The sequence below is a fragment of the Bombyx mori genome, chromosome 25 (genome assembly GCF_030269925.1).
Source record: "Bombyx mori chromosome 25, ASM3026992v2".
Classification (NCBI taxonomy): domain Eukaryota; kingdom Metazoa; phylum Arthropoda; class Insecta; order Lepidoptera; family Bombycidae; genus Bombyx; species Bombyx mori.
In genome coordinates, this window is record NC_085131.1 from 834,518 (window position 1) to 856,031 (window position 21,514).

The 21,514-nt window shown below is 38.2% G+C and overlaps 1 protein-coding gene and 1 non-coding gene across 32 annotated transcripts in view; one reads left to right on the forward strand and one right to left on the reverse strand.

The window, feature by feature from the left end:
• LOC101746046 (AMP deaminase 2) overlaps window positions 1-21,514 on the forward strand; it is a 61,362-nt gene that overhangs the window by 22,898 nt on the left and 16,950 nt on the right. For 12 of the 31 annotated variants that reach the window (XM_012689989.4, XM_012690000.4, XM_062676015.1 and 9 more), the window contains 7 exons: window positions 9,754-9,895; window positions 15,466-15,631; window positions 17,027-17,210; window positions 18,009-18,222; window positions 18,843-18,968; window positions 20,481-20,574; window positions 21,025-21,129. In XM_012689989.4, the coding sequence (XP_012545443.1) occupies window positions 9,754-9,895; window positions 15,466-15,631; window positions 17,027-17,210; window positions 18,009-18,222; window positions 18,843-18,968; window positions 20,481-20,574; window positions 21,025-21,129 (1,031 nt within the window). Of the gene's footprint in view, window positions 1-2,353; window positions 2,550-7,012; window positions 7,397-9,753; window positions 9,896-15,465; window positions 15,632-17,026; window positions 17,211-18,008; window positions 18,223-18,842; window positions 18,969-20,480; window positions 20,575-21,024; window positions 21,130-21,514 lie in introns of those variants that run through there. The other 19 variants (XM_012689990.4, XM_062676025.1, XM_012689991.4 and 16 more) reach the window with 11 other exon arrangements.
• On the reverse strand, window positions 362-456 carry TRNAY-GUA (transfer RNA tyrosine (anticodon GUA)). Its single transcript has 2 exons — window positions 420-456; window positions 362-397 (listed from the first exon to the last, which is right to left on the reverse strand). It is a non-coding gene; the product is annotated as a tRNA-Tyr (tRNA).

The following is a 21,514-nucleotide window of genomic DNA, read 5'->3' on the forward strand; positions in this document are numbered from 1 at the left end:
TATCAGAATAAATGCAAGCAGCAAAACGTATTGGATTTTTTTTGTTCTACCTCGAAGCAGCGGTTTGAAGGGTGGGGCAGCCGTCGTAACTATACTTGAGACCTTAGAACTTACATCTCAAGGTGGTTGGCGCATTGTATATGTCTATGGGCTACAGTAACCACTTAACATCAGGTGGGCTGATAGATCGTCCACCCATCCAAGCAATAAAAAAAAAAAACTTCTACTTGTATTACAATATTTGCACAATATTACTATTTCTGTTACATTTCGTATTGCTGCCACAGTCACATTTTTGGAAAATGCAAAAAACCATTAAATTTATTGAAGTCAATTTGAGAACATAAAATACAAAAAAAACTCCTTCGAGCCGGATTTGAACCAGCGACCTATGGATGTCAGCAATCTGTTTTATACCTCTACAGTCCACCGCTCTACCAACTGAGCTATCGAAGGCACATATGAAGTGGTGAAATTTAAGAGCACATTCGTTTTGAAGTGAAAAACATAATAATTAAGATTTATTGAATTTTCATCATTTTCACAATCACTATATATTTGGAGAGCGGTGGTAATCTTCAACACTATTTCTCTAACACCTACATTCGCACTGCGTATTATTAAGACGTTCTGGATTCAAACTTCAAACTGACGCGACGACCCAAGTATACGTCATCGTTGTCAAATAGCACTGAATATGATTCTAGAATAATCGTCCCGACACGTGGGGCTTTTGAACTTTGGTAGAGATAATAATATGTTTTTTTTTAAACTTAAAATACTTGTAAATATTAATACGTGAAGCAAGAAGTTTGTACCGAAAATTGCACGGGCGGAGAAGTATGAAATTTCCCACGCTTATAGAGAATATAGAGAAGGAGTGCAGAATGTTAATTTGTTTTTTGAATTATGCATAAATAATACACACACTACCATGTATTTAACACACACACGAATGCATACTATTTCTTTATTGTCAAACTTTTCTTATTGCTTATAATCTGTGGTCTAATTGAGAATAGATTAAAATATATTGTTTGTCTTTATTAATATTAACATTTGTCTAAAGTGTAGTCTTGGCGAAATCTGTTGTTGTAGAAGCATAATAGTCTTTGACAATAGAATCATAACAGTGTAAAAACTTTTAATTACAATTAATTTTAGTCGAATTTCGACTACTGCGGGACCACTAGTACTTGTAAATACAATACAATAATAACGTATAAATGTGTACGAGTAAGTAGACATACTTACAAATTGCACACGGTATTGTTAATAAACAGTACTTACAGTACTCACCCTTTGAGCGCGAACCGTCGATATATCGACTCTCAATTAATGCGTGTAAAGTGCGGAGCGTCGGAATACCGACTATATCCGCAGTTTTATTATAGGTCTTACGTGGTTATAGGTTACGGGTCGACGTGTCTTAGCGCGCGCATGTATAACGTTTTTAATAAGTTATTAAAATTCATAAATAACCATCTAAAATTATTTTGATTTAGCATTACATTTTTTTTAAGATACAGTGTTTTATACGGTAATTTTTTCAAAAATCTTTTAGCAATTTTTGCAAAATATGTGAAAATAAGCTCAGCACTAAAAGGGTTAAGATGTTAAAGGCTACCCACACACGTGCAGCAAGCCGTGTACGGTCAGAATATTATGGATAAGCACGGCTTATTATTCTTAGTGCTTATTTACGGTAGGCAGCGGCTTGGCTCTGCCCCTGGTATTGCTGAAGTCCATGGACGACGGTAACCACTCACCATCAGGTGGGCCGTGTGCTCGTCTGCCTACAAGGGCAATATAAAAAAAGCGCGATATTTGTATCAAAATAAATACAAAAATAATAGGTATTGGTTAGACTTGTGAACGAGTTAAAGGCTCGCCTGGTGCTCCGTGGTCACCGGAGCCAATACACATCATTACGAGAATATCTCACATAACCTTGAGTCTCAACTGCATAGCTTAACGCGGCTTAACGAGTTCCATAGTTCGGAACATAATGCGTTACTGCTTTGCGGCAGAATAGGGTGGGTGGAACTTACCCGTGCGTATCTCACAAGAAGACCTACAAACCAATTAGTAATTATTTACGTATATTGTAAATGTTGTATTTTCTCCTATACTACGATGTTTTGATTGTCATCAATAGTGCTTCTCTGCGGGCGGCCTTAGTTAATACAACCGTTCCATGACACGGATTAAGTAAATTGATATTAATAAATCAATACGCTAATTATGTTTCGACTTGAAACACGTTTATAGTCACATTGTTTACACTTGAGCTTCTAGCGATTCGATGCGGAGAACGAACGAGGGGCGCTGGAAAACACAAAAACAATATGGGGTCAGTCAGTGTACGGCCGCGAGTGCGATCGACGCCACGCGCATTTTTCGCATCGGCAGCCATCGGTACAAGTTCGCGACGCCATTAAAAAATGGCGTAATTAAATTACGAATTGGCATTACTTAAAATATTAATTACGTGTACATAAGGATCGTTTGTAAGGATATATAAATTTATAGTGCATATTAAAATGACGGTTTGTCTAGATTCGTTTTTACATTCGAAGTGACGCGTTACTATTAAGTTTAACTGCACAGCTGTTTCGGAATGTTTTCATGTTCAATCACCGAAAGAATTAATTCACTTTTAGTTTAATTTCTTGAATACGTTAAAAATCTTACTCCAATGAATTTTGTAACTAAATAGGATTTTAAATAGGAATCTCTTTTGACATGTTTTTCTGAAATAATTCGTTATTTGTGAAAGTGAGCCTACCTTGAGAACATTAAATTAACTGAAGGAACATATCTCGTGATAGTGTAAAGCTGGCTTCTAATTAATGTACACGTTATTTTATTTTTGACATTTTCCTCTAACCTAAATACTATACTGAGGTTAAAATTAAGATTATTCATAAACTTAGTATTCAAATATAAAAAATGAGCACCAAAAACTTTAGGCCTAAATTTAGAAATTTATTCTTATTTTAAAATCTGCCGGTAGCATGAGGTCAAGATTCTTTCCGAGAGGAATATAATAATAATACGAATAATTGAATATTTTTTCACCGGTCTTGTTTTGGAATCTCTGTTCAACATAAACTTTTCTCACTATAGGTATCTTAACTCTCTGAGAGTTCCTCCTGCGAGAAAATTAAACTGTCCCACTTGCAAAATGCACTGCGTGACATACGATACACTGTTAATATCGACAACTTGATATAAGAGCAAAAACGAGTATCCATAAAAAAAGTAGCCGAATCCATTGTCTGTCCGAACCGAGTGAAACTGTTCCCCTACTCAAAGTAAAACCGGAAACTAATTATAGTCAAAACGTGTATCTCGAGATGTAAATGAGCTTAGACGAGTTTGTGTTGAACCAGAATTGATATAGTTCAAATTCAACAATGAAAGCATGACCACGTATGACGTCGTAACTTGTCGATCAAAAAAATTTGGGAGCCTCTGGCGTAGCTCTCAGTTCTTGATAACGCTATTTCTTTTAGAGAATTCGATGTATCATCACATTGTATTGAAAATTCCTAAGCACTCGCCGCGCCGGTCAGCGGTGTTGTGCGAATCTCCCGTACAAGTTTAGGTTTTAAGCAGATCGTGTTTTTATCTATTTCTTAATTGACTAATTATTTAAAAAAAATGTAAATTCTACACGAACAAGCATACTGTTGGACTTGACCAACGAGTAGTCTGCTATTGACATGAATGGTGATTTTATTTCAATCAGTTAATATTTTTCTTGTCTGCATCAGATTCTTAATTTTTTTTGCAAACAATCTCTGTGAAGATAGAGGAGTCCCCGTCATCATTTTATTATTAGCAACGTGAAAGCCCTGCAATTTTCAAACAACCTTTCGATGTCAAATAATGCTGTAATATTAACTTACAAAATAGTCTTCCATTATCAGAAATAATCAATTGAATTAAGTAAAATCAAAAATAGGGCTTACCAATCACATTCAAAAATTGAATAGTTTCTCTCTAAAGTGAAATTTGCGACATTCAACTAATCTGTGATTAACTAACAATAAAATACGATATACGTTTGGCTTTTCGGAAGGTTTAATTTACCACAAAACTCAAAACACAGTGCTCTATGACAAAACAATCTAAGCACCGTTTACATTAACCAAAATGACCAATCAAAAACATGCTTTATGTCATTGAGGCAAAAGACGAAATACCCTTACCATTTAAATGTCACATAAGTTTCATTAAATACGTTCAGCGCCAACGATGTCTAGACGTTATCGATCAGGTATCATTGGAATTCTCCAAAGTTAGGCTAAAGTTACATCGCACCATTCGCGCTAAAACATGCTAAATGCGCTGGTATGGACATGGCAACCGTGCCTCCCTAACCCTTGACGCACAGATAACCCCCTGTGATCTGTGCCTTGACGTTACGTCAAAGGGTCATTTTGACAACTACCTTATTCTATAAAGAAATGCAGAAGTGCCTCACAGAAGTGAACGCTAAATTTCGGTTACCAAAACACAAGCTACTAACATTCTAACAAAATATAAATTATGCTATTTATTTTTGATAATTGACCCGGTTTTTTAATATGTATAATCGGCATCCGTTTTATAGCACATAAAAACGGTCTGTATCTGATCTAGCTATCTCACATGCTGTGGATAGAATTAACTGAGTGTGTGAATAGTGTAGCTGTATGATTTTTAACTTCAAGTTACGAAACTATGCGATTGTCTGAAAAACAGAAGGCATACTGTTCATGGGTCGATTTATAGGGGCTTTTGCGGTAGCTTTGTATATATAGCTAGTATATACAAATTTGAGTTAACTTTTACGCTATCGAGAACGTTAAAAAACCTGAAGCACACAGACCATTCAAACGAGATATACTTTCTCTCTTAGTTCTTACATATATTACATACTTCGTCCACACGAGAATGCTCCAGCAGTCGAATGTGTGACGTACACCGAACATACACCTGTAATCTAAATGGTATATGTATATTATATAATGTATTATTTTATTTATATCAAAATACAGTTTAGCTTAGTAAAACTATAGCACAAATTGAGTTACTCTTATAAAGAGAAACAACATTTAAAGCTATTGCTTCACCACTGTTTTTATATTTTAGTATTTCAAAAATACTTTATATTTCTAATGTTCTAATGTTTCAATATTCGAAAATCTATTTATGTCATCTTTATAACACATTAACCTCTTTTAAGATTAATCGTATAGAGGTTACATGTATAAAAAAATAATTAATTGGAAAATCACACACGGTCATCCGACCCCAAATTAGGATTCCCTGTGTCACGAGTACCAGAGACTGACATACATACTTAAATACGTTTAAACATAGATGTATATAATAACATAATATATAACTAGCCTTACCGGTCCGCTTCGCTGGGCATTTAAAATTAACATTATCATTTCTCACCCCCACAAGGATACTTCCTTATCACTTTTTATTATTATTCTCATTATCCTCTCGCAGGTCTGCTGGAAGAGATTTCTCAAAGAAATAAGCAGTGCCTTTGTACATAATTTTCCTATTACTCTGTACTGTGTCTTCCCCCGCAACTAGTGTATTGAGTCCAACACTCATATAAATATTAGCCTATCCATTAAGTACATGTATTTTCTACATGGATACCAAGTTTCAAGTCAATCGGATGCATGGTTCAGTAGTTATACCGGAACATTCGTAAAAACCACTGTAGATTTATATATTAGTATAGAAGTATAGATAAATAATTTTTACTGGTGGTAGGACCTCTTGTGAGTCCGCACGGGTGGGTACCACCGCCCCGCCTGTTTCTGCCGTGATGCAGTGATGCGTTTCGGTTTGAAGGGTGGGGCAGCCGTTGTGACTATACTGAGACCTTAGAACTATACCTCAAGGTGTGTGGCGCATTTACGTTGTAGATGTCTATGGGCTCCAGTAACCACTTAACACCAGGTGGGCTGTGAGCTCGTCCACACACCTAAGCAATAAAAAAAAAAAACAGTCGGCAAAAAACAAACAAATTTTTTTACATGAATTTTTGCCCGATGTGGGAATCGAATACACGACCCTCGTCGCGTCAGAGTCGCTGACTACCGCACAACCGAGTCAGTCGAGATCATATTCGTTGAAGACACATTCTTCGTCTGCCAACTCAAGGTTTGTTTGTTTGAAGACATTTCATTGGCACTAGCAGACTAGCTCAGGGTGCGCTGTCCCTAACCCATTACCAGTGTCCTTAGACATAACCAGTCTGATAATTACGATGACGTCACTTGCTTAGTCGTTCCTTTGTGGCCATTGTTTGCCATCCAAATAAGCGGCTGTGAGGTCGAACGCCCACCATGTTTACTGTTGCTAACTACATAGTGTCTACTTCAAGCATCGTTAATTTTCTAACATACGATGCGCGCTTCAATCGATATCCTGTATTGTTTTCTATTTGAATGGTTTTGTATTTGAGGTCAGCTTTCACAATTATGAGATTCCGTGTTTTGAGGTTCGCTTGTCATCGCCAATACCATGAGTAAATTTCAATGTTTGATCTTCTGGTAATTAAATAACTAAAAGTATAGTTTTACGGTTTAATTTTGCGTTATTTTTATTGTCATTTTGTTATTTAAGTTTCAAATGTGACCACGAAAACAATTTTTTTTTTACCTATACCTATCACCTCGAGTGTTTACGCCACCTTCACCGAGCGTGTAGGTACGCTCACGGGGCTCTAACCTGGTAAAGCTGCTAACAAAAGCCCTAGCAAGAGCAGTGCTTCGCAGAATCTACCGCCGGATCTGAAATGCGACCACTAAGAAGATCCGGTGAGAAACTCAGTAGTCTGTGTCTGAGGTTTGACGAGAACTGTTAAGTATTTCAGGGGTAATGACAATAAAAAATTAAATCGTAAAAGCGCTTTTAGTTATCTGTACGATTCGCGAATACCATAGAAAAGACGATGATAACTTTCAAATTTGTTGTTTACGATGAAAATTAGATTACTTTATTTACTTACTTACTGCTTCGGTTGATACGATATGAAATAATAGAAATATAGCTAAAAAAAAAACGATAGAAAATTACGAACATGATAATATTTTAAGCCAATTCTATTACAATATATGCTACAGTTCTCAACGCAACTAATGAATTATTACATCAGCAATATTCGCTCTATGATAACCCCCCAGGAGAGACCGATACACTGTGCTCGATACAATCAAACAACAGTTTCGCTTGAAACAATAAACACGCGTGAATATATTTAAGTACCGTTGTCTCAGTGAAAGTGTCGAGAAGAAGAATAAAATGTACAGTTTCGATAAAGATCTGTGGCACGTGAGGACCCCGGAGGCGCCGCAGGACAATACGGAAACGAGACGTAATTTGCTTATGCTTTTTTTCTTATTATATATTCTTTTGTTGTGGCTACTTTATTGAGTTTTTAATCGTAAGATCTTAGTAATCAGTTTATAATCTTTATAAATGTCTGTAAATTAAGTGCATATAAAATATGATTTCATTGATAAAATCATAATTTCTAATGTATCTATGTTGTATTTCATCATATAAATATTTTTTATCTGACAAAAGGCATCTTGTGAGCCCGCACGGGTCGGTACCACTATCCTACTTCTATAGCGAAGCAGCCATGCGTTCCGGTTTGAAGATTCGGATAGGCCGTAATCACATCTATGATCTGTGGCCGTAATACTATGTAATTGAGACTTGAAATCCCGTGTCTCAAAATGGGTGGCGATATTCAAGTTTTGATGGCTATGGGCTCTGCTAATCACCTGTCGTCAGATGGGTCGATTCTTCAACAGTCTAAGCCGTAAAAAAACGAAAGATAAATCGAATCCTAAATCCACAATATAATATGTACGTCATTTCGAACCTGCAAACGCACATCCATTTTCATATGGAATTTGCAACAAAGAGTGGATATTTTACAAAAGATTATACAAATTATTACGACTTGGTATCTTCTTTTGTTTTAGTATATTAGTTTGGGGTGATTTGAACATGTGAGACACGAAATGACAATGAGGTTGTTAAGAGAGTTTTAACTATTAATGTGGAAGGCTTTAGAGGAAGAGGTAAACCTAAGAGGAAATGGATGGATTGCGTGAAAGACGATTTGTGTAAGAGGGGAGTGAGCGAAGAAATACTATATGATAGAGGAGTATGGAAGGAGAAAAAAAGTTGCGTCGACCCCAAGTGACTGGGAGAAGGGCAGGAGAATGATGATGATGATGTTTTAGTACTTCAGGTCTTTTGGAAATAGACTAATTCTCAGTATCTTCGGATCCATCTTTCCCAGATTCTACTAGATATTCCGGCGTCTTAGTAACTGAAATGGACATAATTGCTTTAATGCGCCACGTAGGGTCCGGACTCAGAAGTGTCTTACTGACAGTCGGTACTGTACCGTTACGCATTTTTTTTTTTGCTTTGTTGTGTGGACTATCTCACGGACCACCTGGTGTTAAGTGGTTTTCTGAGCCCATAGACATCTACAACGTAAATGCCGCCAACTACCTTGAGCTATAAGTTCTAAGGTCTCAGTATAGTTACAAACGCTGTCCCAAACTGAAACGCGTTACTTCTTCACGGCAGAAATAGGCAGGGTACCTACCCGTGCGTACTCACAACACGTCCTACCACCAGTAAAATAAATATAACAATGTATACAATGGTAGTAAGCCATTAGTGGACTTACTCAATATGTTTCTTGCTAATTTATCTTCGTAGGAGTAGTCTTCACGGATGTTATCAACTAGAGAAGGTCAAGGGCAGGGGTTGACTCAACCACTTTGTCTATACTAATATTAAAAAGAGGAAAGGTTTGTTTGTATTGAATAGGCTCCGAAACTACTGAACCGATTTGAAAAATTCTTTCACTATTCCCGAGTAACATAGGCTATAATAACCTTTTTTGAAAAAAAATTAGGGATCTTTAGTATAACTCAATAATGTACCCAAGGTGTAAAAAATTACCTAAAATATTCTTTACATCGCGTGCCCTGCGAAAACCGGAGCGGGCCGCTAGTCTATTATATTTCAGTTGGAAACGTAGGAAGTTCGTGGTTGCTATGCAAAATAATTTAATTTCGTGTGTCGAATCGTAGCTGGCAACACCCGCGCCGTATTGTATGTTGACTTACATAAACGCTTACAGATTTTGCTAGAGCTCATTTATATAATCAATACCTGTTCCATCATTATAGTCGTTTACTCTTGGCAGAGTAGTCGTTGTCATCTGGAGCCCTTGTTTATTAAAGCTTTGACAGCTATTCTCCATAGTTTGCGAACTGAAGCTTGGCGCAATAACTCGTTACCTTTACCAATACCTTTTTTATATGATGCCAATTTTTTCTTATTTGTTCACCCGATTTTGATCTACATATAGGTAGCTCTCTAGAGACACACATAGATCTCTAGGTTAACAATTAATATGTTTAAAATCTATTACCTATATTCACCAGAGCACTGGTGGTAGGACCTCTTGTGAGTCCACGCGAGTGGGTAACTATACTTGAGACCTTAGAATTTAAAACTCAAGGTGGGTGGCGCATTTACGTTGTGGATGTCTATGGGCTCCAGTAATCGCTTAACACCAGGTGGGCTGTCAGCTCGGCAACCCATCTAAGCAATAAAAAAATGAGTATATACAAGACTAAGAATTGATGCAATCGTTGTATCGTCTTTTATTTATAAAGATGTGTTTAATTGCAGGCAGTGAAAGTCCGACGAGCGCCGTGGGGGCGGAGGCGCCGCGGGAGCTCCCTAATGAACTCTCCGCGCCTTATGAAGTCCCGCAGTTTCCAATCGAACAAATCGAGAAGAAACTACTCATACAGAGGCAGCTGAATGTTAAGTGAGTTTTCTTTGTTGCTTTTAACTGATCAATCATGAAGGCCTTATGAATATTATCGCCTTGTTGGCTTGGCCCTGTTTGTAACTTCGACTTCCAGTACCGGACTTATCTAGGTGCAGTAAAGGTGTACCGTGAAAAATAGCGTCTTTTTACTTATAATAAACACACGTTAAGTACACTTCCGAAGCATAAATATTCAATTGTAGTTGAAAATTATTTGTATTTTTGTCATTGAACATTTTTTGTAATGTGGAATCGAGCAGAAACTTTTTGAGTTAAGTATACTAACTATATGAGCGTTTAAAATAAACGTAAGTATACTGTATCTCTCCTTATCAATGCGATCACAATTCGGAAAAGCTTTTTCGATACCGGAAATATCCCTGGACTATAGCCTTTAGTGACTTTAATGTAAATCTAACACCGCCCACCCGTTTTGGTGAAACTGAAAAGGCCTCCGGGCCACCAGTAATCCTTCATTCATAAAAAAAATTCAACACTGGGCTCTCAGTCAAACATCGTGGCGAGTTAATTCTGTTATCGCGTGATATGTGCCAAAAAGTTCTCTGACAACTTCTTTTTTTTTCCTACCTAATACCTGAGACCATTTCACCGTAGCCCTTTTTTCCTACCTATGCTGATAGCCTTGAGAGGCTATTTCAGCTTCTCCTTGACGTAGGTGAGCTCACGGGGCTCAAACCGAAGTGGGCGTAGCCCTAACAAGTAGGTGAGCTCACGGGGCTCTCAAACCTGACGTCGTTGCTAATACTAATCCTAGCAAGAGCAGCGCTTCGCAGAATCTACCACCGGATCGGAAACGTGACCCACTGAAAAGATCCGGCGAGAAACTCAGTGGGCTTTGTCTGTGGGTTAATTTACTCGTCAAGCCCTTTGTCGCAAGCGACGGATTTGACGAGAACGATGGCCGGTGCTTGGTACCAAAAAGCACCGTTAGTGGACTGGGAGGATACGAAATGTCGTGCTCTGACAACATGAATGAGCGCACTGATTCTTGGTAGTAGGGATGAATTTCTACTCCGGCGTCATGTGGTGCGATTGGGAAAAGATGATGATTCATTCATAGAATTAGATTAGTGAAATTTTAAAAAAAACGTAGTCAGTTTTATTTGGATTATGGAACAGAATTATTGTTTGTACATAAATAAAATAAATACAATCGTTACACGCGCCATGTTACGACATAAACCACTAAACAGCTAACGTCCATCAATTGGATTAACCTTGGCGTGACGGTAACCCTTGACGCGGGGGATGCCTGACGTCGCGTCTCAGTAGTATGATTGCATTTCCCAGAGTATGGTTGTACCTACTGAGCGGAACCTTTTGCATTTGCTTTTTAATAATACTTTGAAACACTCGCTTTGGAATTCGAATTTGAGACTTTAGACGGGGTTATAAAATTGTTAGTTTAATATTTTATTTAAATACTGAAACAAATATAGTTTGAAGCGATGTTAAAGTTTCATTACTTGTTTATGATCTAAATAATCGGGAACTTTGTGGAACTAAAAGTAAGGGTGTGTTTAGTGTGCGAATTTTAAAAAAAAACAGAATACTGCTTATGTTAATAGTGCCTTGTGTAAATATTGATTGTGAAGTTATTGTGTTAGCATAATTGCAAGTTTCATGGCCCACGGTCTCTAGGCAGAAGGATTCAAACACAACTATTTTACACGGCCTGGCGACCGGACAATGACCGTATCCATGTCAATAGCCACTTAATTATGTCAAAATTACATTGAGATCTAAATGTTCGGGACTAAAGTTGAATTTAAGAGATGGACGCATTCACGCAATTTATGGTATGTTTTATAATCTTACTAAAATATCACATACGTTGCTCAAAAGGTAAATAAAAAAATGTAATCGGTTTAAATTTTTTTTTGGTGTTTTGTCCATTTTATATTGGTGATCGAAACTCAATGCAATTACATATGAAGAAATCATTTGTAGTGTACATTCTGAGTGGCAGTAATAGTATTTATTGATTGTTATCTATACATCTATACAAATAAATAAATTTGAAGTGTCTGTTTGTAAAATTAAAATAACCGATTTTTAATAGATGAATGTATATACGACACATATACCAAAATGACATTTTCTATAATTTTTGTCTGTCTGTCTGTCTGTTTGTTCCGGCTAATCTCTGGAACGTTTGGATCGATTTCGACGGGACTTCCTCTGGCAGATAGCTGATATAACAAGGAATAACTTGGGCTATTTCTATTTTGTTAAATGCCACGTGGATGAAGTCGCGGGCACAGCAAGTTAATTAATAAATGAAACTTTAATAAATACGACAGTGCGTTAGTTGGGTCACAGATTACTGATCGATTTGGTGTTTATGGATCAGGGAGTGACAAGTATTATGCAACACTATCCCGGAAAAAAGCTTTCTGGATTACAAATATAACGTGGATCATATTGGGAAGCGCGTCTACTGATAAATAAGATCTTACAATCTAATTCATTGGATCGTTGACATTGTTTTACTAATTCATGAAAAAATTGCGGCAGAGCTGGAATGAGCTTGGAATGAGCTCCCCTCCACGGTGTTTCCCGAGCGCTATGACATATCCTTCTTCAAACGAGGCTTGTGGAGAGTATTAAGCGGCTTGGCTCTGCCCTTGGTATTGCTGAAGTCCATGGGCGACGGTAACCACTCACCATCAGGTGGGCCGTATGCTCGTCTGCCTACAAAGGCAATAAAAAAAAAAAAAAGATATCTTAAGTCATATTCATGAGGCGATGCAATTATGCATTCCACCTAATTCCGACACAATTACATCTCAGGCCTCATGACTCAAGGACGGTTTACTAGTGTGATGCGGAGATGAGCGCGAAATTTTATTACGCATAATGAAGAGGCATCGTTTTTGCGGACCACACGCTGATTCCTAATAAGATCTAAGTACAATAAACAGAGCATACTCAAACGTGCACTGACACTCAGCAAAAAATGTTGAGCGTATTAAATGCGCATGAGTCAAATTACACTGAATCGAGCCCATTACACAGAGTTTGTAGCGCGGGATCATACGAGTTTTGAATATGGGAGGTCCAGACTCGACTGTATTTATGAGAAGTCGTCCTATCTTAAAAGACAAGACGCCTGGTGAGTTCGTAATGAGTGTTGCGATGAAGGAATGCCATTATGTAAAAAAATCAAATCCGCAACAAATATAGTTGTTTTTTTTATTGCTTAGATGGGTGGACGAGCTGACAGCCCACCTGGTGTTGAGTGGTTACTGGAGCCCATAGACATCTACAACGTAAATGCGCCACCCACCTTGAGATATAAGTTCTAAGGTCTCAAGTATAGTTACCACGGCCGCCCCACCCTTCAAATCGAAACGCATTACTGCTTCACGGCAGAAATAGGCAGGGTGGTGGTACCTACCCGCGTGGACTCACAAGAGGTCCTACCACCAGTAATTACGCAAATTATAATTGTGCGGGTTTGATTTTTATTAAACGATGTTATTCCTTCACCATGGAAGTCAATCGTGAACATTTGTTAAGTACGTATTTCATTAGAAAAATTCTACTTAATCTCTACTTATTTGACATTTGAGAAAAACTCTACTTATTTGACATCTCTGTCACACCTTGTTCCTTATTGCGGTGTTGTCGTCATAGAAATTGCGATAATCATCCGATATATGAGTCGACTATTATCAAAGCCGGCAATCTGACTTTTGGACAATGATTGGTAAATCAGAAAAACGAATTATTGACTTTGTATTCCATTGGCAGTCACAAAACTCTTCGGAACGACATCTTAGATAAATAACAGGTTAACTATTAACCTTTATTTAATGCAGGTTTTGAACCGTATTCTTTGAAGGAGACGATTATATTCAAATCAATCTGTATTGACATATCAATAATTTTTTTTGTCCAAATGCACAGATTGCCACCTTTGATAATAGACGACTCATATATCCGAATACATATACAAGTTCCGAATCTGTACATAAGTATATCAGAGCTGTATCGTCGGTTCGAACAAAGACACTCGTTCAATGGAAGAACAATAATTACAAAAGTAATTAATTTTACAAGCACACAACACTTATTGAATCAATTAGCCGAATTACAAATCTTAATCTGTTGATCCTAATAACACGGAGTACCCGTTTGTTTATCATCAGTAATTAAATTGTAATTACTCATTGTAAGTCAAATATTGTGACAGTTTTGTAAACTCAAGGTCATTACGTTTATTGAGGGATAATGCTTGATCACTGTTTTTGATATCAGGACTTTTATTAGCTTACGTTGCGCATTTATTGCGAAAAAGAACCTTTCGTTGCTGTTCACTGTAAAGAATCACCCTTTTACCATGGCGCCGCAATTCCAAGGAGTATACCTGCAACCTTCCACGAATAACGGGATACTTGGGGTCGACGGATATTGGAGTAATTTAAGGAGGAAAGCCAGTTTGGCGTCGAAAATGCTGGAAATCCTCAACAGAAGCGGTATTTCACGCCTGGAGAAAGACTTGATTTACAAAGCACCAGCACTAGTCCGGCCTCGCATGGAGCACTGCTTCCGCCTCTGGGTTCCGAAATACCAGCTACTTGCATTTGACTCTATATAGAAGACAATTGTTCGGACTGTCTATAATCCCATTCTCACGGATCGTTTGGAATCTCTGGGTCTACGGAGGAAATCGGTTCTCTTTGTGTTTTGTAAAGTATTTTCCATGGGAAGTGCTCTGAAGAATTCGTTGAAATGATCTCATCATTTCGTTTTTACCATCGCACCGCCAGCCACTGGATCACTGCGTTCATCCGCAGTGCATTTCTTTGCATATTTTCTGATACGTACGGTCCGATTTTGGAAATAACTCCAAGTTAACGGTGTTTCCCGAGCGCCATGTCGTTTTTCAAAGGAACATTCCAACACTCCCAATATGCAATATACTCCCAATAATGCAATATGTCCCACTGCTTATCTTCGTTTCAAAAATGGTTAAGTATAATAAAGCAAAGTTGAATAAATGGCTTGTTCAGAAGTTACTAGAGCCGGCTTGACATCCTTCGTCGTTTACTGGTGGTAGGACCTCTTGTGAGTCCGCGCGGGTAGGTACCAGCGCTCTGCCTATTTCTGCCGTGAAGCAGTATTTCGTTTAGGTTTGAAAGGTATAGGGCAGCCGTTGTAACTACACTGAGATCTTAGAACTTATATCTCAGGGTGGGTGGCGCATTTACGTTGTAGATGTCTATGGGCTCCATGAACCACTTAACACCAAGTGGGCTGTGAGCTCGTCCACCCATCTAAGCAATAAATAAAAAATACTGTACGTGCATGAGGCGGATTGGTTCCAGAGAGCTCTTAATACCCAAATTTCTTTATTCACACTCTTCTTCTATATCGTTCCCTCACTACTGAGGATCGCTACCACATGCGACGTACTTCCAATGTGCTCGATCATGGGTGGCATGGACTGCATGGTACAGACTACCACCAAGTGCTTCTCTTGCTAGATCTGACCATCTGGCTGGTGTTCAGCATGTTATGTTCTGTGTTTATTCACACAGGGCGGCGGAATGCGCTCAGTCTGTGCGTTCATTCGCGGGCAGCGAAGCAGGCGCGGCAGCCGTGTTTGAAGAGGCGGCTCGGCTCAGGGTCCCCGATGATGACGATGACGAGATCATCTTGCCGCACTTCCAGCGTGTCGCTATCAGCGGCGAGGATACTTCCGGGGTAAGTTGATGATAGCTCAGTGGCCGTGAGTGAAACTGTATTAAACGTTATCAATGCATTATCTTGCGATTAAGATTCATTCCACTTCGATAAAGCGGCACGACACGAGAACCCTCTCATCGTGGCGGCCGGTAACTACATTCCCGATCCTGCGGACAGAATGGAAAGCAGTCGACGTCGCCCAAAACACGTCATCTCGGATCCTCCCGATCCACTAACGGTGCTTTTAGGTACTTCAAGCACCGGTCACCGTTCTCGTCGAACCCGTCGCTTGCGACGAAGGGCTCGACGAGTAAATTAACTCTCAGACACAGCCCACTGAGTTTCTCGCCGGATCTTCTCAGTGGGTCGCGTTTCCGATCCGGTGGTAGATTCCGCGAAGCATGGCTCTTGCTAGGGTTCGTGTTAGCATCGTCGTCAGGTTTGAGCCCCGTGAGCTCACCTACTAGCCACGGTTACGCTGAAATAGCCTCTCAAGGCTATCAGCTTAGGTAGGAAAAAAAAAAGATTCATTTTCTTATGTATGTTTATTTTCATTTCGGAAGTATGGCACGTAAAGACAGACACAGATACCTTATGCTATTCAGGAAGGTATCAATATGAACACATCACTCCAAATTAATAAAAATAACCGAGAAAGTTCATGACATGCGTAATATAGGTAACGACCCGACATAGGTTATCATCTAACTACGGTTTCTAGTAAAGAGTGATTAATAATTAAGTAATATAAAAACAACACCTATTGTAATAAATGATATAGAACCACCCGGCTTTCAATTAAATTATAGTACCGCTAATTAGCAATACCCTATTAATTTCCAACGGCCTTAATTAAAAGTTTTTGAAAAAATAATATTCATACATTTTTTCATTGTACAAACACAATGATGCATATCTAGATAATAAAAAAACATGTACTGACCTTACTTAATAGTTTCGATTACCTATTAATCGGCTTTTAGTTATCGACACTTTTCGTTCAGTGGGATATACTTACATACTGTTTTGTTAGTAGCTGTATGCTAACCTCTTCATTCCGCGCGTCTAAGCCTATCTTGAAGAGTGGCAGCCACGACCGGTGGATAATATGTCCTCACAACGGGCATAGTGTTTCAAGAGGACCCCTCATTAATATCTTCGTAGAAACCTTGGGAGATAAATTAAACCATGGAAGTATTGTTTGTAAATGTCTCGCTTCTAAAGCGATCAATATTCATATTCGTATTCATATTCATATTCAGTATTCATATTCATCAAAATTATATTCTATAATATATTCTATTTAAATCCTCCTCTTCGCGTCGATAATCCTCAATGCTTAAATAAAACTACACAATTTTACTTGTATGTAACCTTTTCAACTATACTGCTTACATTATCTTTCCCGCTCAGGTACCACTGGAAGATCTTCAACAAGCGTCCTCGTACCTGGTGCAGGCTCTGGAAATGCGCAAGCGTTACATGGAGATGTCCCAGCAGAGCTTCTCGCCCATTACGGCGCGCTTCATCAGGAGCATGGACGCGGATGCCGTAGCCAACCACGTACCCGTTAAAGTACCCAACAAACATATTGCGGGTGAGGAAACTTGTTCCAAAATTGTGTTTGAGCTTGACATAGGAAACGTTTAAGTTGAAGATTTTCATGTTGATGCTAGAATTCTTGGTAAGCTCGGAAGATTATTTCTTCTGTAAAGTAGAAGGAGTAATAATAATGACCACGAGAATCCGAAGAAGGTGTACATAATATATGTACACCCCTATCAAACTACAAGTATATTTTGTACATATGTGAAGGTAGCTATTGTTACGGGCTGGGGTTCAGGATAAATAAAAATTCTACCGGAGTACAACATAAAAACTGTATTAGCACCAAGAACACTTCACTAACACTTTAAAATTCTCAATTCGCTTCTTCGGCTTCGCTTCAGGTGATCCGTTCGCTGTTTCGCTCCGAGTAGTTCCGATTACTAACTGCGTGCCATCCTTTGCAACGCTTTTATAGCCGATACCACATTCCTAGAATTATCGAGAATATTCCACACATTACGAGTATTGTGTTTCCGCTATCTGACCAGAGACGGCGTTGTACTTCTCGAGCGTTTTAGATGCTACTAGATCCTTCGATATTCGTTCGACTATTCAGCGATAGATGGCATTACTCTTACCGGTGCAACACTATTATAGAGTAGAAGACATTTGACAGATGCCTAAATCGCGCTACCGATATTTTCAAGATATGCTAATAAGCAATATAAGCGTTCGGAGCGTCGGTTTACCGAGCAATATCACTTGCTCGGTGAAAGATCTTCCTTTTGTCGATAGCTCCATTTTTACATATTAGAATTACTCATGAAGATGGTCCTTTAATTTTCAGACCATATAGTCCACCCTCCATTCAGAGACAAGGATCCGTGGGAATGTCCTATGCCGGAGCCCAAGGGCTACAGCATACGACTAAACAGGGGCGTGTTCAACATGTACCGCCAAGGACCGAACGGAGAGGAGCGACTGCCCTACGAATACATCACACTGGCGCAATACATCCAGGACATGAATACAATGTGCAACATGATCGCCGATGGTCCTCTGTGAGTTGATTATCATCATCATCATCATCATCATTACCGTTGAAGATGTTAAACTTTTGCTTTTATTGCACTAGTATCCCCCCCCCCTCCCCCCCCGATTTTATTTGAAACCACATTGGTTTATGCTTAAGTCAACAGTCAGAGGCATAACGTTTTTTCGTTAGGTGACGGTATCTGTAAATTAAATTCTATCGAAACCTGCAATAGGGTTTTTGTTAACGAATCAAGGTCACGTCATACATTGACGGCTGTGATTGGCCAACGATGACGTGATATCGCACGAACCAATAACAAATCAGGGAACGCAATAGTGGCACCAATTGTCAAATAAATAAAAAATATTACACGAAGAAAAAAGATGGACGCGCATACCAAGTCTGTATTTGTGAAATAATTAAAACCAATATAATTAGTATTTGAAAAAGTAAACGCATTTATTCATTTTCCTGGCCACCTCAAGATATCAATAAGAAATAGACTCAGTTTTAAATATATTAAAGGGAGAATACTGCCTAGGACTGTTTGTGGAAATGTGACTCACAAGTAGCCAAAGCAACTCCCACCGAGGTCTTGTGTTTCTCTGAGGACAAATAGAAAAATGCAGTTTTACATTTATACAGAAAGTCCTTTTGCTACCGTCGCCTCAGCTACCTATCGTCCAAGTTCCAGCTCCACGTTCTGCTGAACGAGCTCAGGGAACTAGCTTCCCAGAAGGCAGTTCCTCATAGAGACTTCTACAATATCAGGTTTGAGATCATACTTACCATTCTATTTACGTGACCAATCTATTTATTTATTTTTATTTATTTATTAGGCTCACAATACACATCACAAGCTAAAAAGATACATAAAAAACACAAATAAAAAGAAACAAAATCTAGCTTGCAACACAAGCTATGTGCGCACGACAAAACAAGACATATAGTGCTGAATTTGTACAACAACGCTCCTTACAACTATACGACAAAACAACACGACTACGAAAACTAATCTAACTTATAATGTAAGGAAATAATTTTATTCACAATATACACATAATGATATTGGGTATTCCAGAATAAATAAACAATAAAAGACTTAATTGCGTTTTCTGTTATGTGTATAATGAGAAAACAACATTTAAAGCCCTTAATTTAATATTTTTTTTATTTTTAACAAACTGAACTTTCTTTTGACTTGTTTTGACTTGTTTTTTCGTATACTGTAAATATGTTTTCTTGTTTAAAAAAAAAAGAAAATAGTTGAGAAAAAAAAAAAAAAAAAAAGCCCGCTGAGTTTGTTTTGCCGGTTCTTCTCAGGACTGTGGCTTTTTTTGGAACCGGTGGTAGAGTTAACATTTTCTTTTACATTTTGACATTCAACAAGTGTGTTTTTGATGACATCCAAGTTGAAATAAATGATTTTGAATTTGAATTTGAATTTTTACTGAATGTCAAACTTCACTGAATGACATATAAGAAAAATCATTTTTTTTAAAAAGAGTTTTAGACCATGAAGGTTTTTCTTTACATACAATTAAACAATTACACTACTAACCTATTACTAACGTGGAATTTTTATAAACGTAACTAACCTACAAGTAAAAATATCCAACTCAGCTATATAGTATATTAGTTATACTCAGTTATTATGTCTCTTGATAAGCATATTAAGTTAGTATTGATTTGTAATATCATCATCATGGTCGGTTACTTTTGGTAGAGCAGTTATGGTCATATAGAATCCTTGTTTATTAAAGCCTTGACAGATGTTCTCCATAGTTCGCGAACTGAGGCTTGGCGCACGCACTCCCTAAGTAGGGTTTTGGTAAGGTCTTTCACTTGATCAGCTCAGCGCATGAGGCTTCGTCCACGAGATCTTTTGCCATTGACCCTATCCTGAACAACAAGTTTCTCGATAGACCCTGCTGGCATTGTAGATTTGCAGATGTGTAGTAAGTGCATGCCTATTTCTGCCGTGAAGCAGTAATGCGTTTCGGTTTGAAGGGCGGGGCAGCCGTTGTAACTATTTTGAGACCTTATAACTGATATCTCACGATGGGTAGCGAGCGACGTTTATGGGCTCCAGTAACCACTGAACACCGGTAGCCTGTGAGCTCGTCCATCCAACTCAGCCATGAAAAAAAAACTGTTCCTAACGGAAAGGACGAACTACACTTCCTGTTGTCTCTCTGTAGATGATGTTCCAAACATAGGAGGTTTTTGTGAGTCCGAGTTCACGATTAAAGTTTGCTTTAGAACAGTTGTCTCTCGTAACAGGAAGGTGGATACGCACATCCACGCGGCGTCTTGCATGAACCAGAAACACTTACTGCGGTTCATTAAGAAGACATTGAAGACGCATGCGGACGAGGTAAGTACATTAACACTAATCATACCAACGCTTACTGGTACCTGTTTCTACCATACCGGGTGGATAACGGTATACGACAAGTATTACTCAAAAAAAAAAAAAAAAATTTTTGAAAAAATTAAAATTCATCTAAAAATGAAAAATAAATAATAGTTTAAAAAAATCAATCAAAATACGCTTTTATAGAAAATCCAACTAAAAAAATAGATAATAAATTTTAATAAATTTGAATTGAAAATAGTGTAAGAAAAAATAATTTTATTGTAAAAAAAGCGAGGTCATCCTTTAGTATTATATTACATTGGAAGTTATTAATTATATCTTTTGACGTTCAATAAGTATGTACTTTCATTTATGTTGAATAAAACTTTTTTGATTTGATTTGATTTATCTGTATAGTCCGTATACTCACCTTCTACCAGTGGCAATTAAAAAAAAATCGGTTTTCAGGTGGTGACCCTCCACAAAGGCACACCTATGACCCTGAGGTCTGTGTTCCAATCCATGAACCTGAGCACCTACGACCTCACCGTGGATATGCTGGACGTGCACGCGGTGAGTTTGATTTACTGACCCATTTACGAGGGCTCATCCGCAATACTACAAGACCTGATCTTCATCGTCACACTTACCATAGACGAGGAAATGACAAGAAGAATACAATCTAATAAGTACAGTGATAGATCTAGGCTTGCTGCCGTCCTAAGGCCTGTTGTAGATGTCTATGGGCTCCGATAACCGCTTAACACCAGGTGGGTCGCGCGTTCGTCGTTACATATCGTCTTTTCGCATTAAAAGTACAATTTCCAAAAATATTAGAAATTGAGTTAATATGCGGAATCATTTGGTATCACCAGTATTTTTCTCATAAATACTGTCAAAAGAGTGTAGTTTAGTTTTAGTTTTTTTTTTAGTTTACCTATATTTGGCTACTATTTAC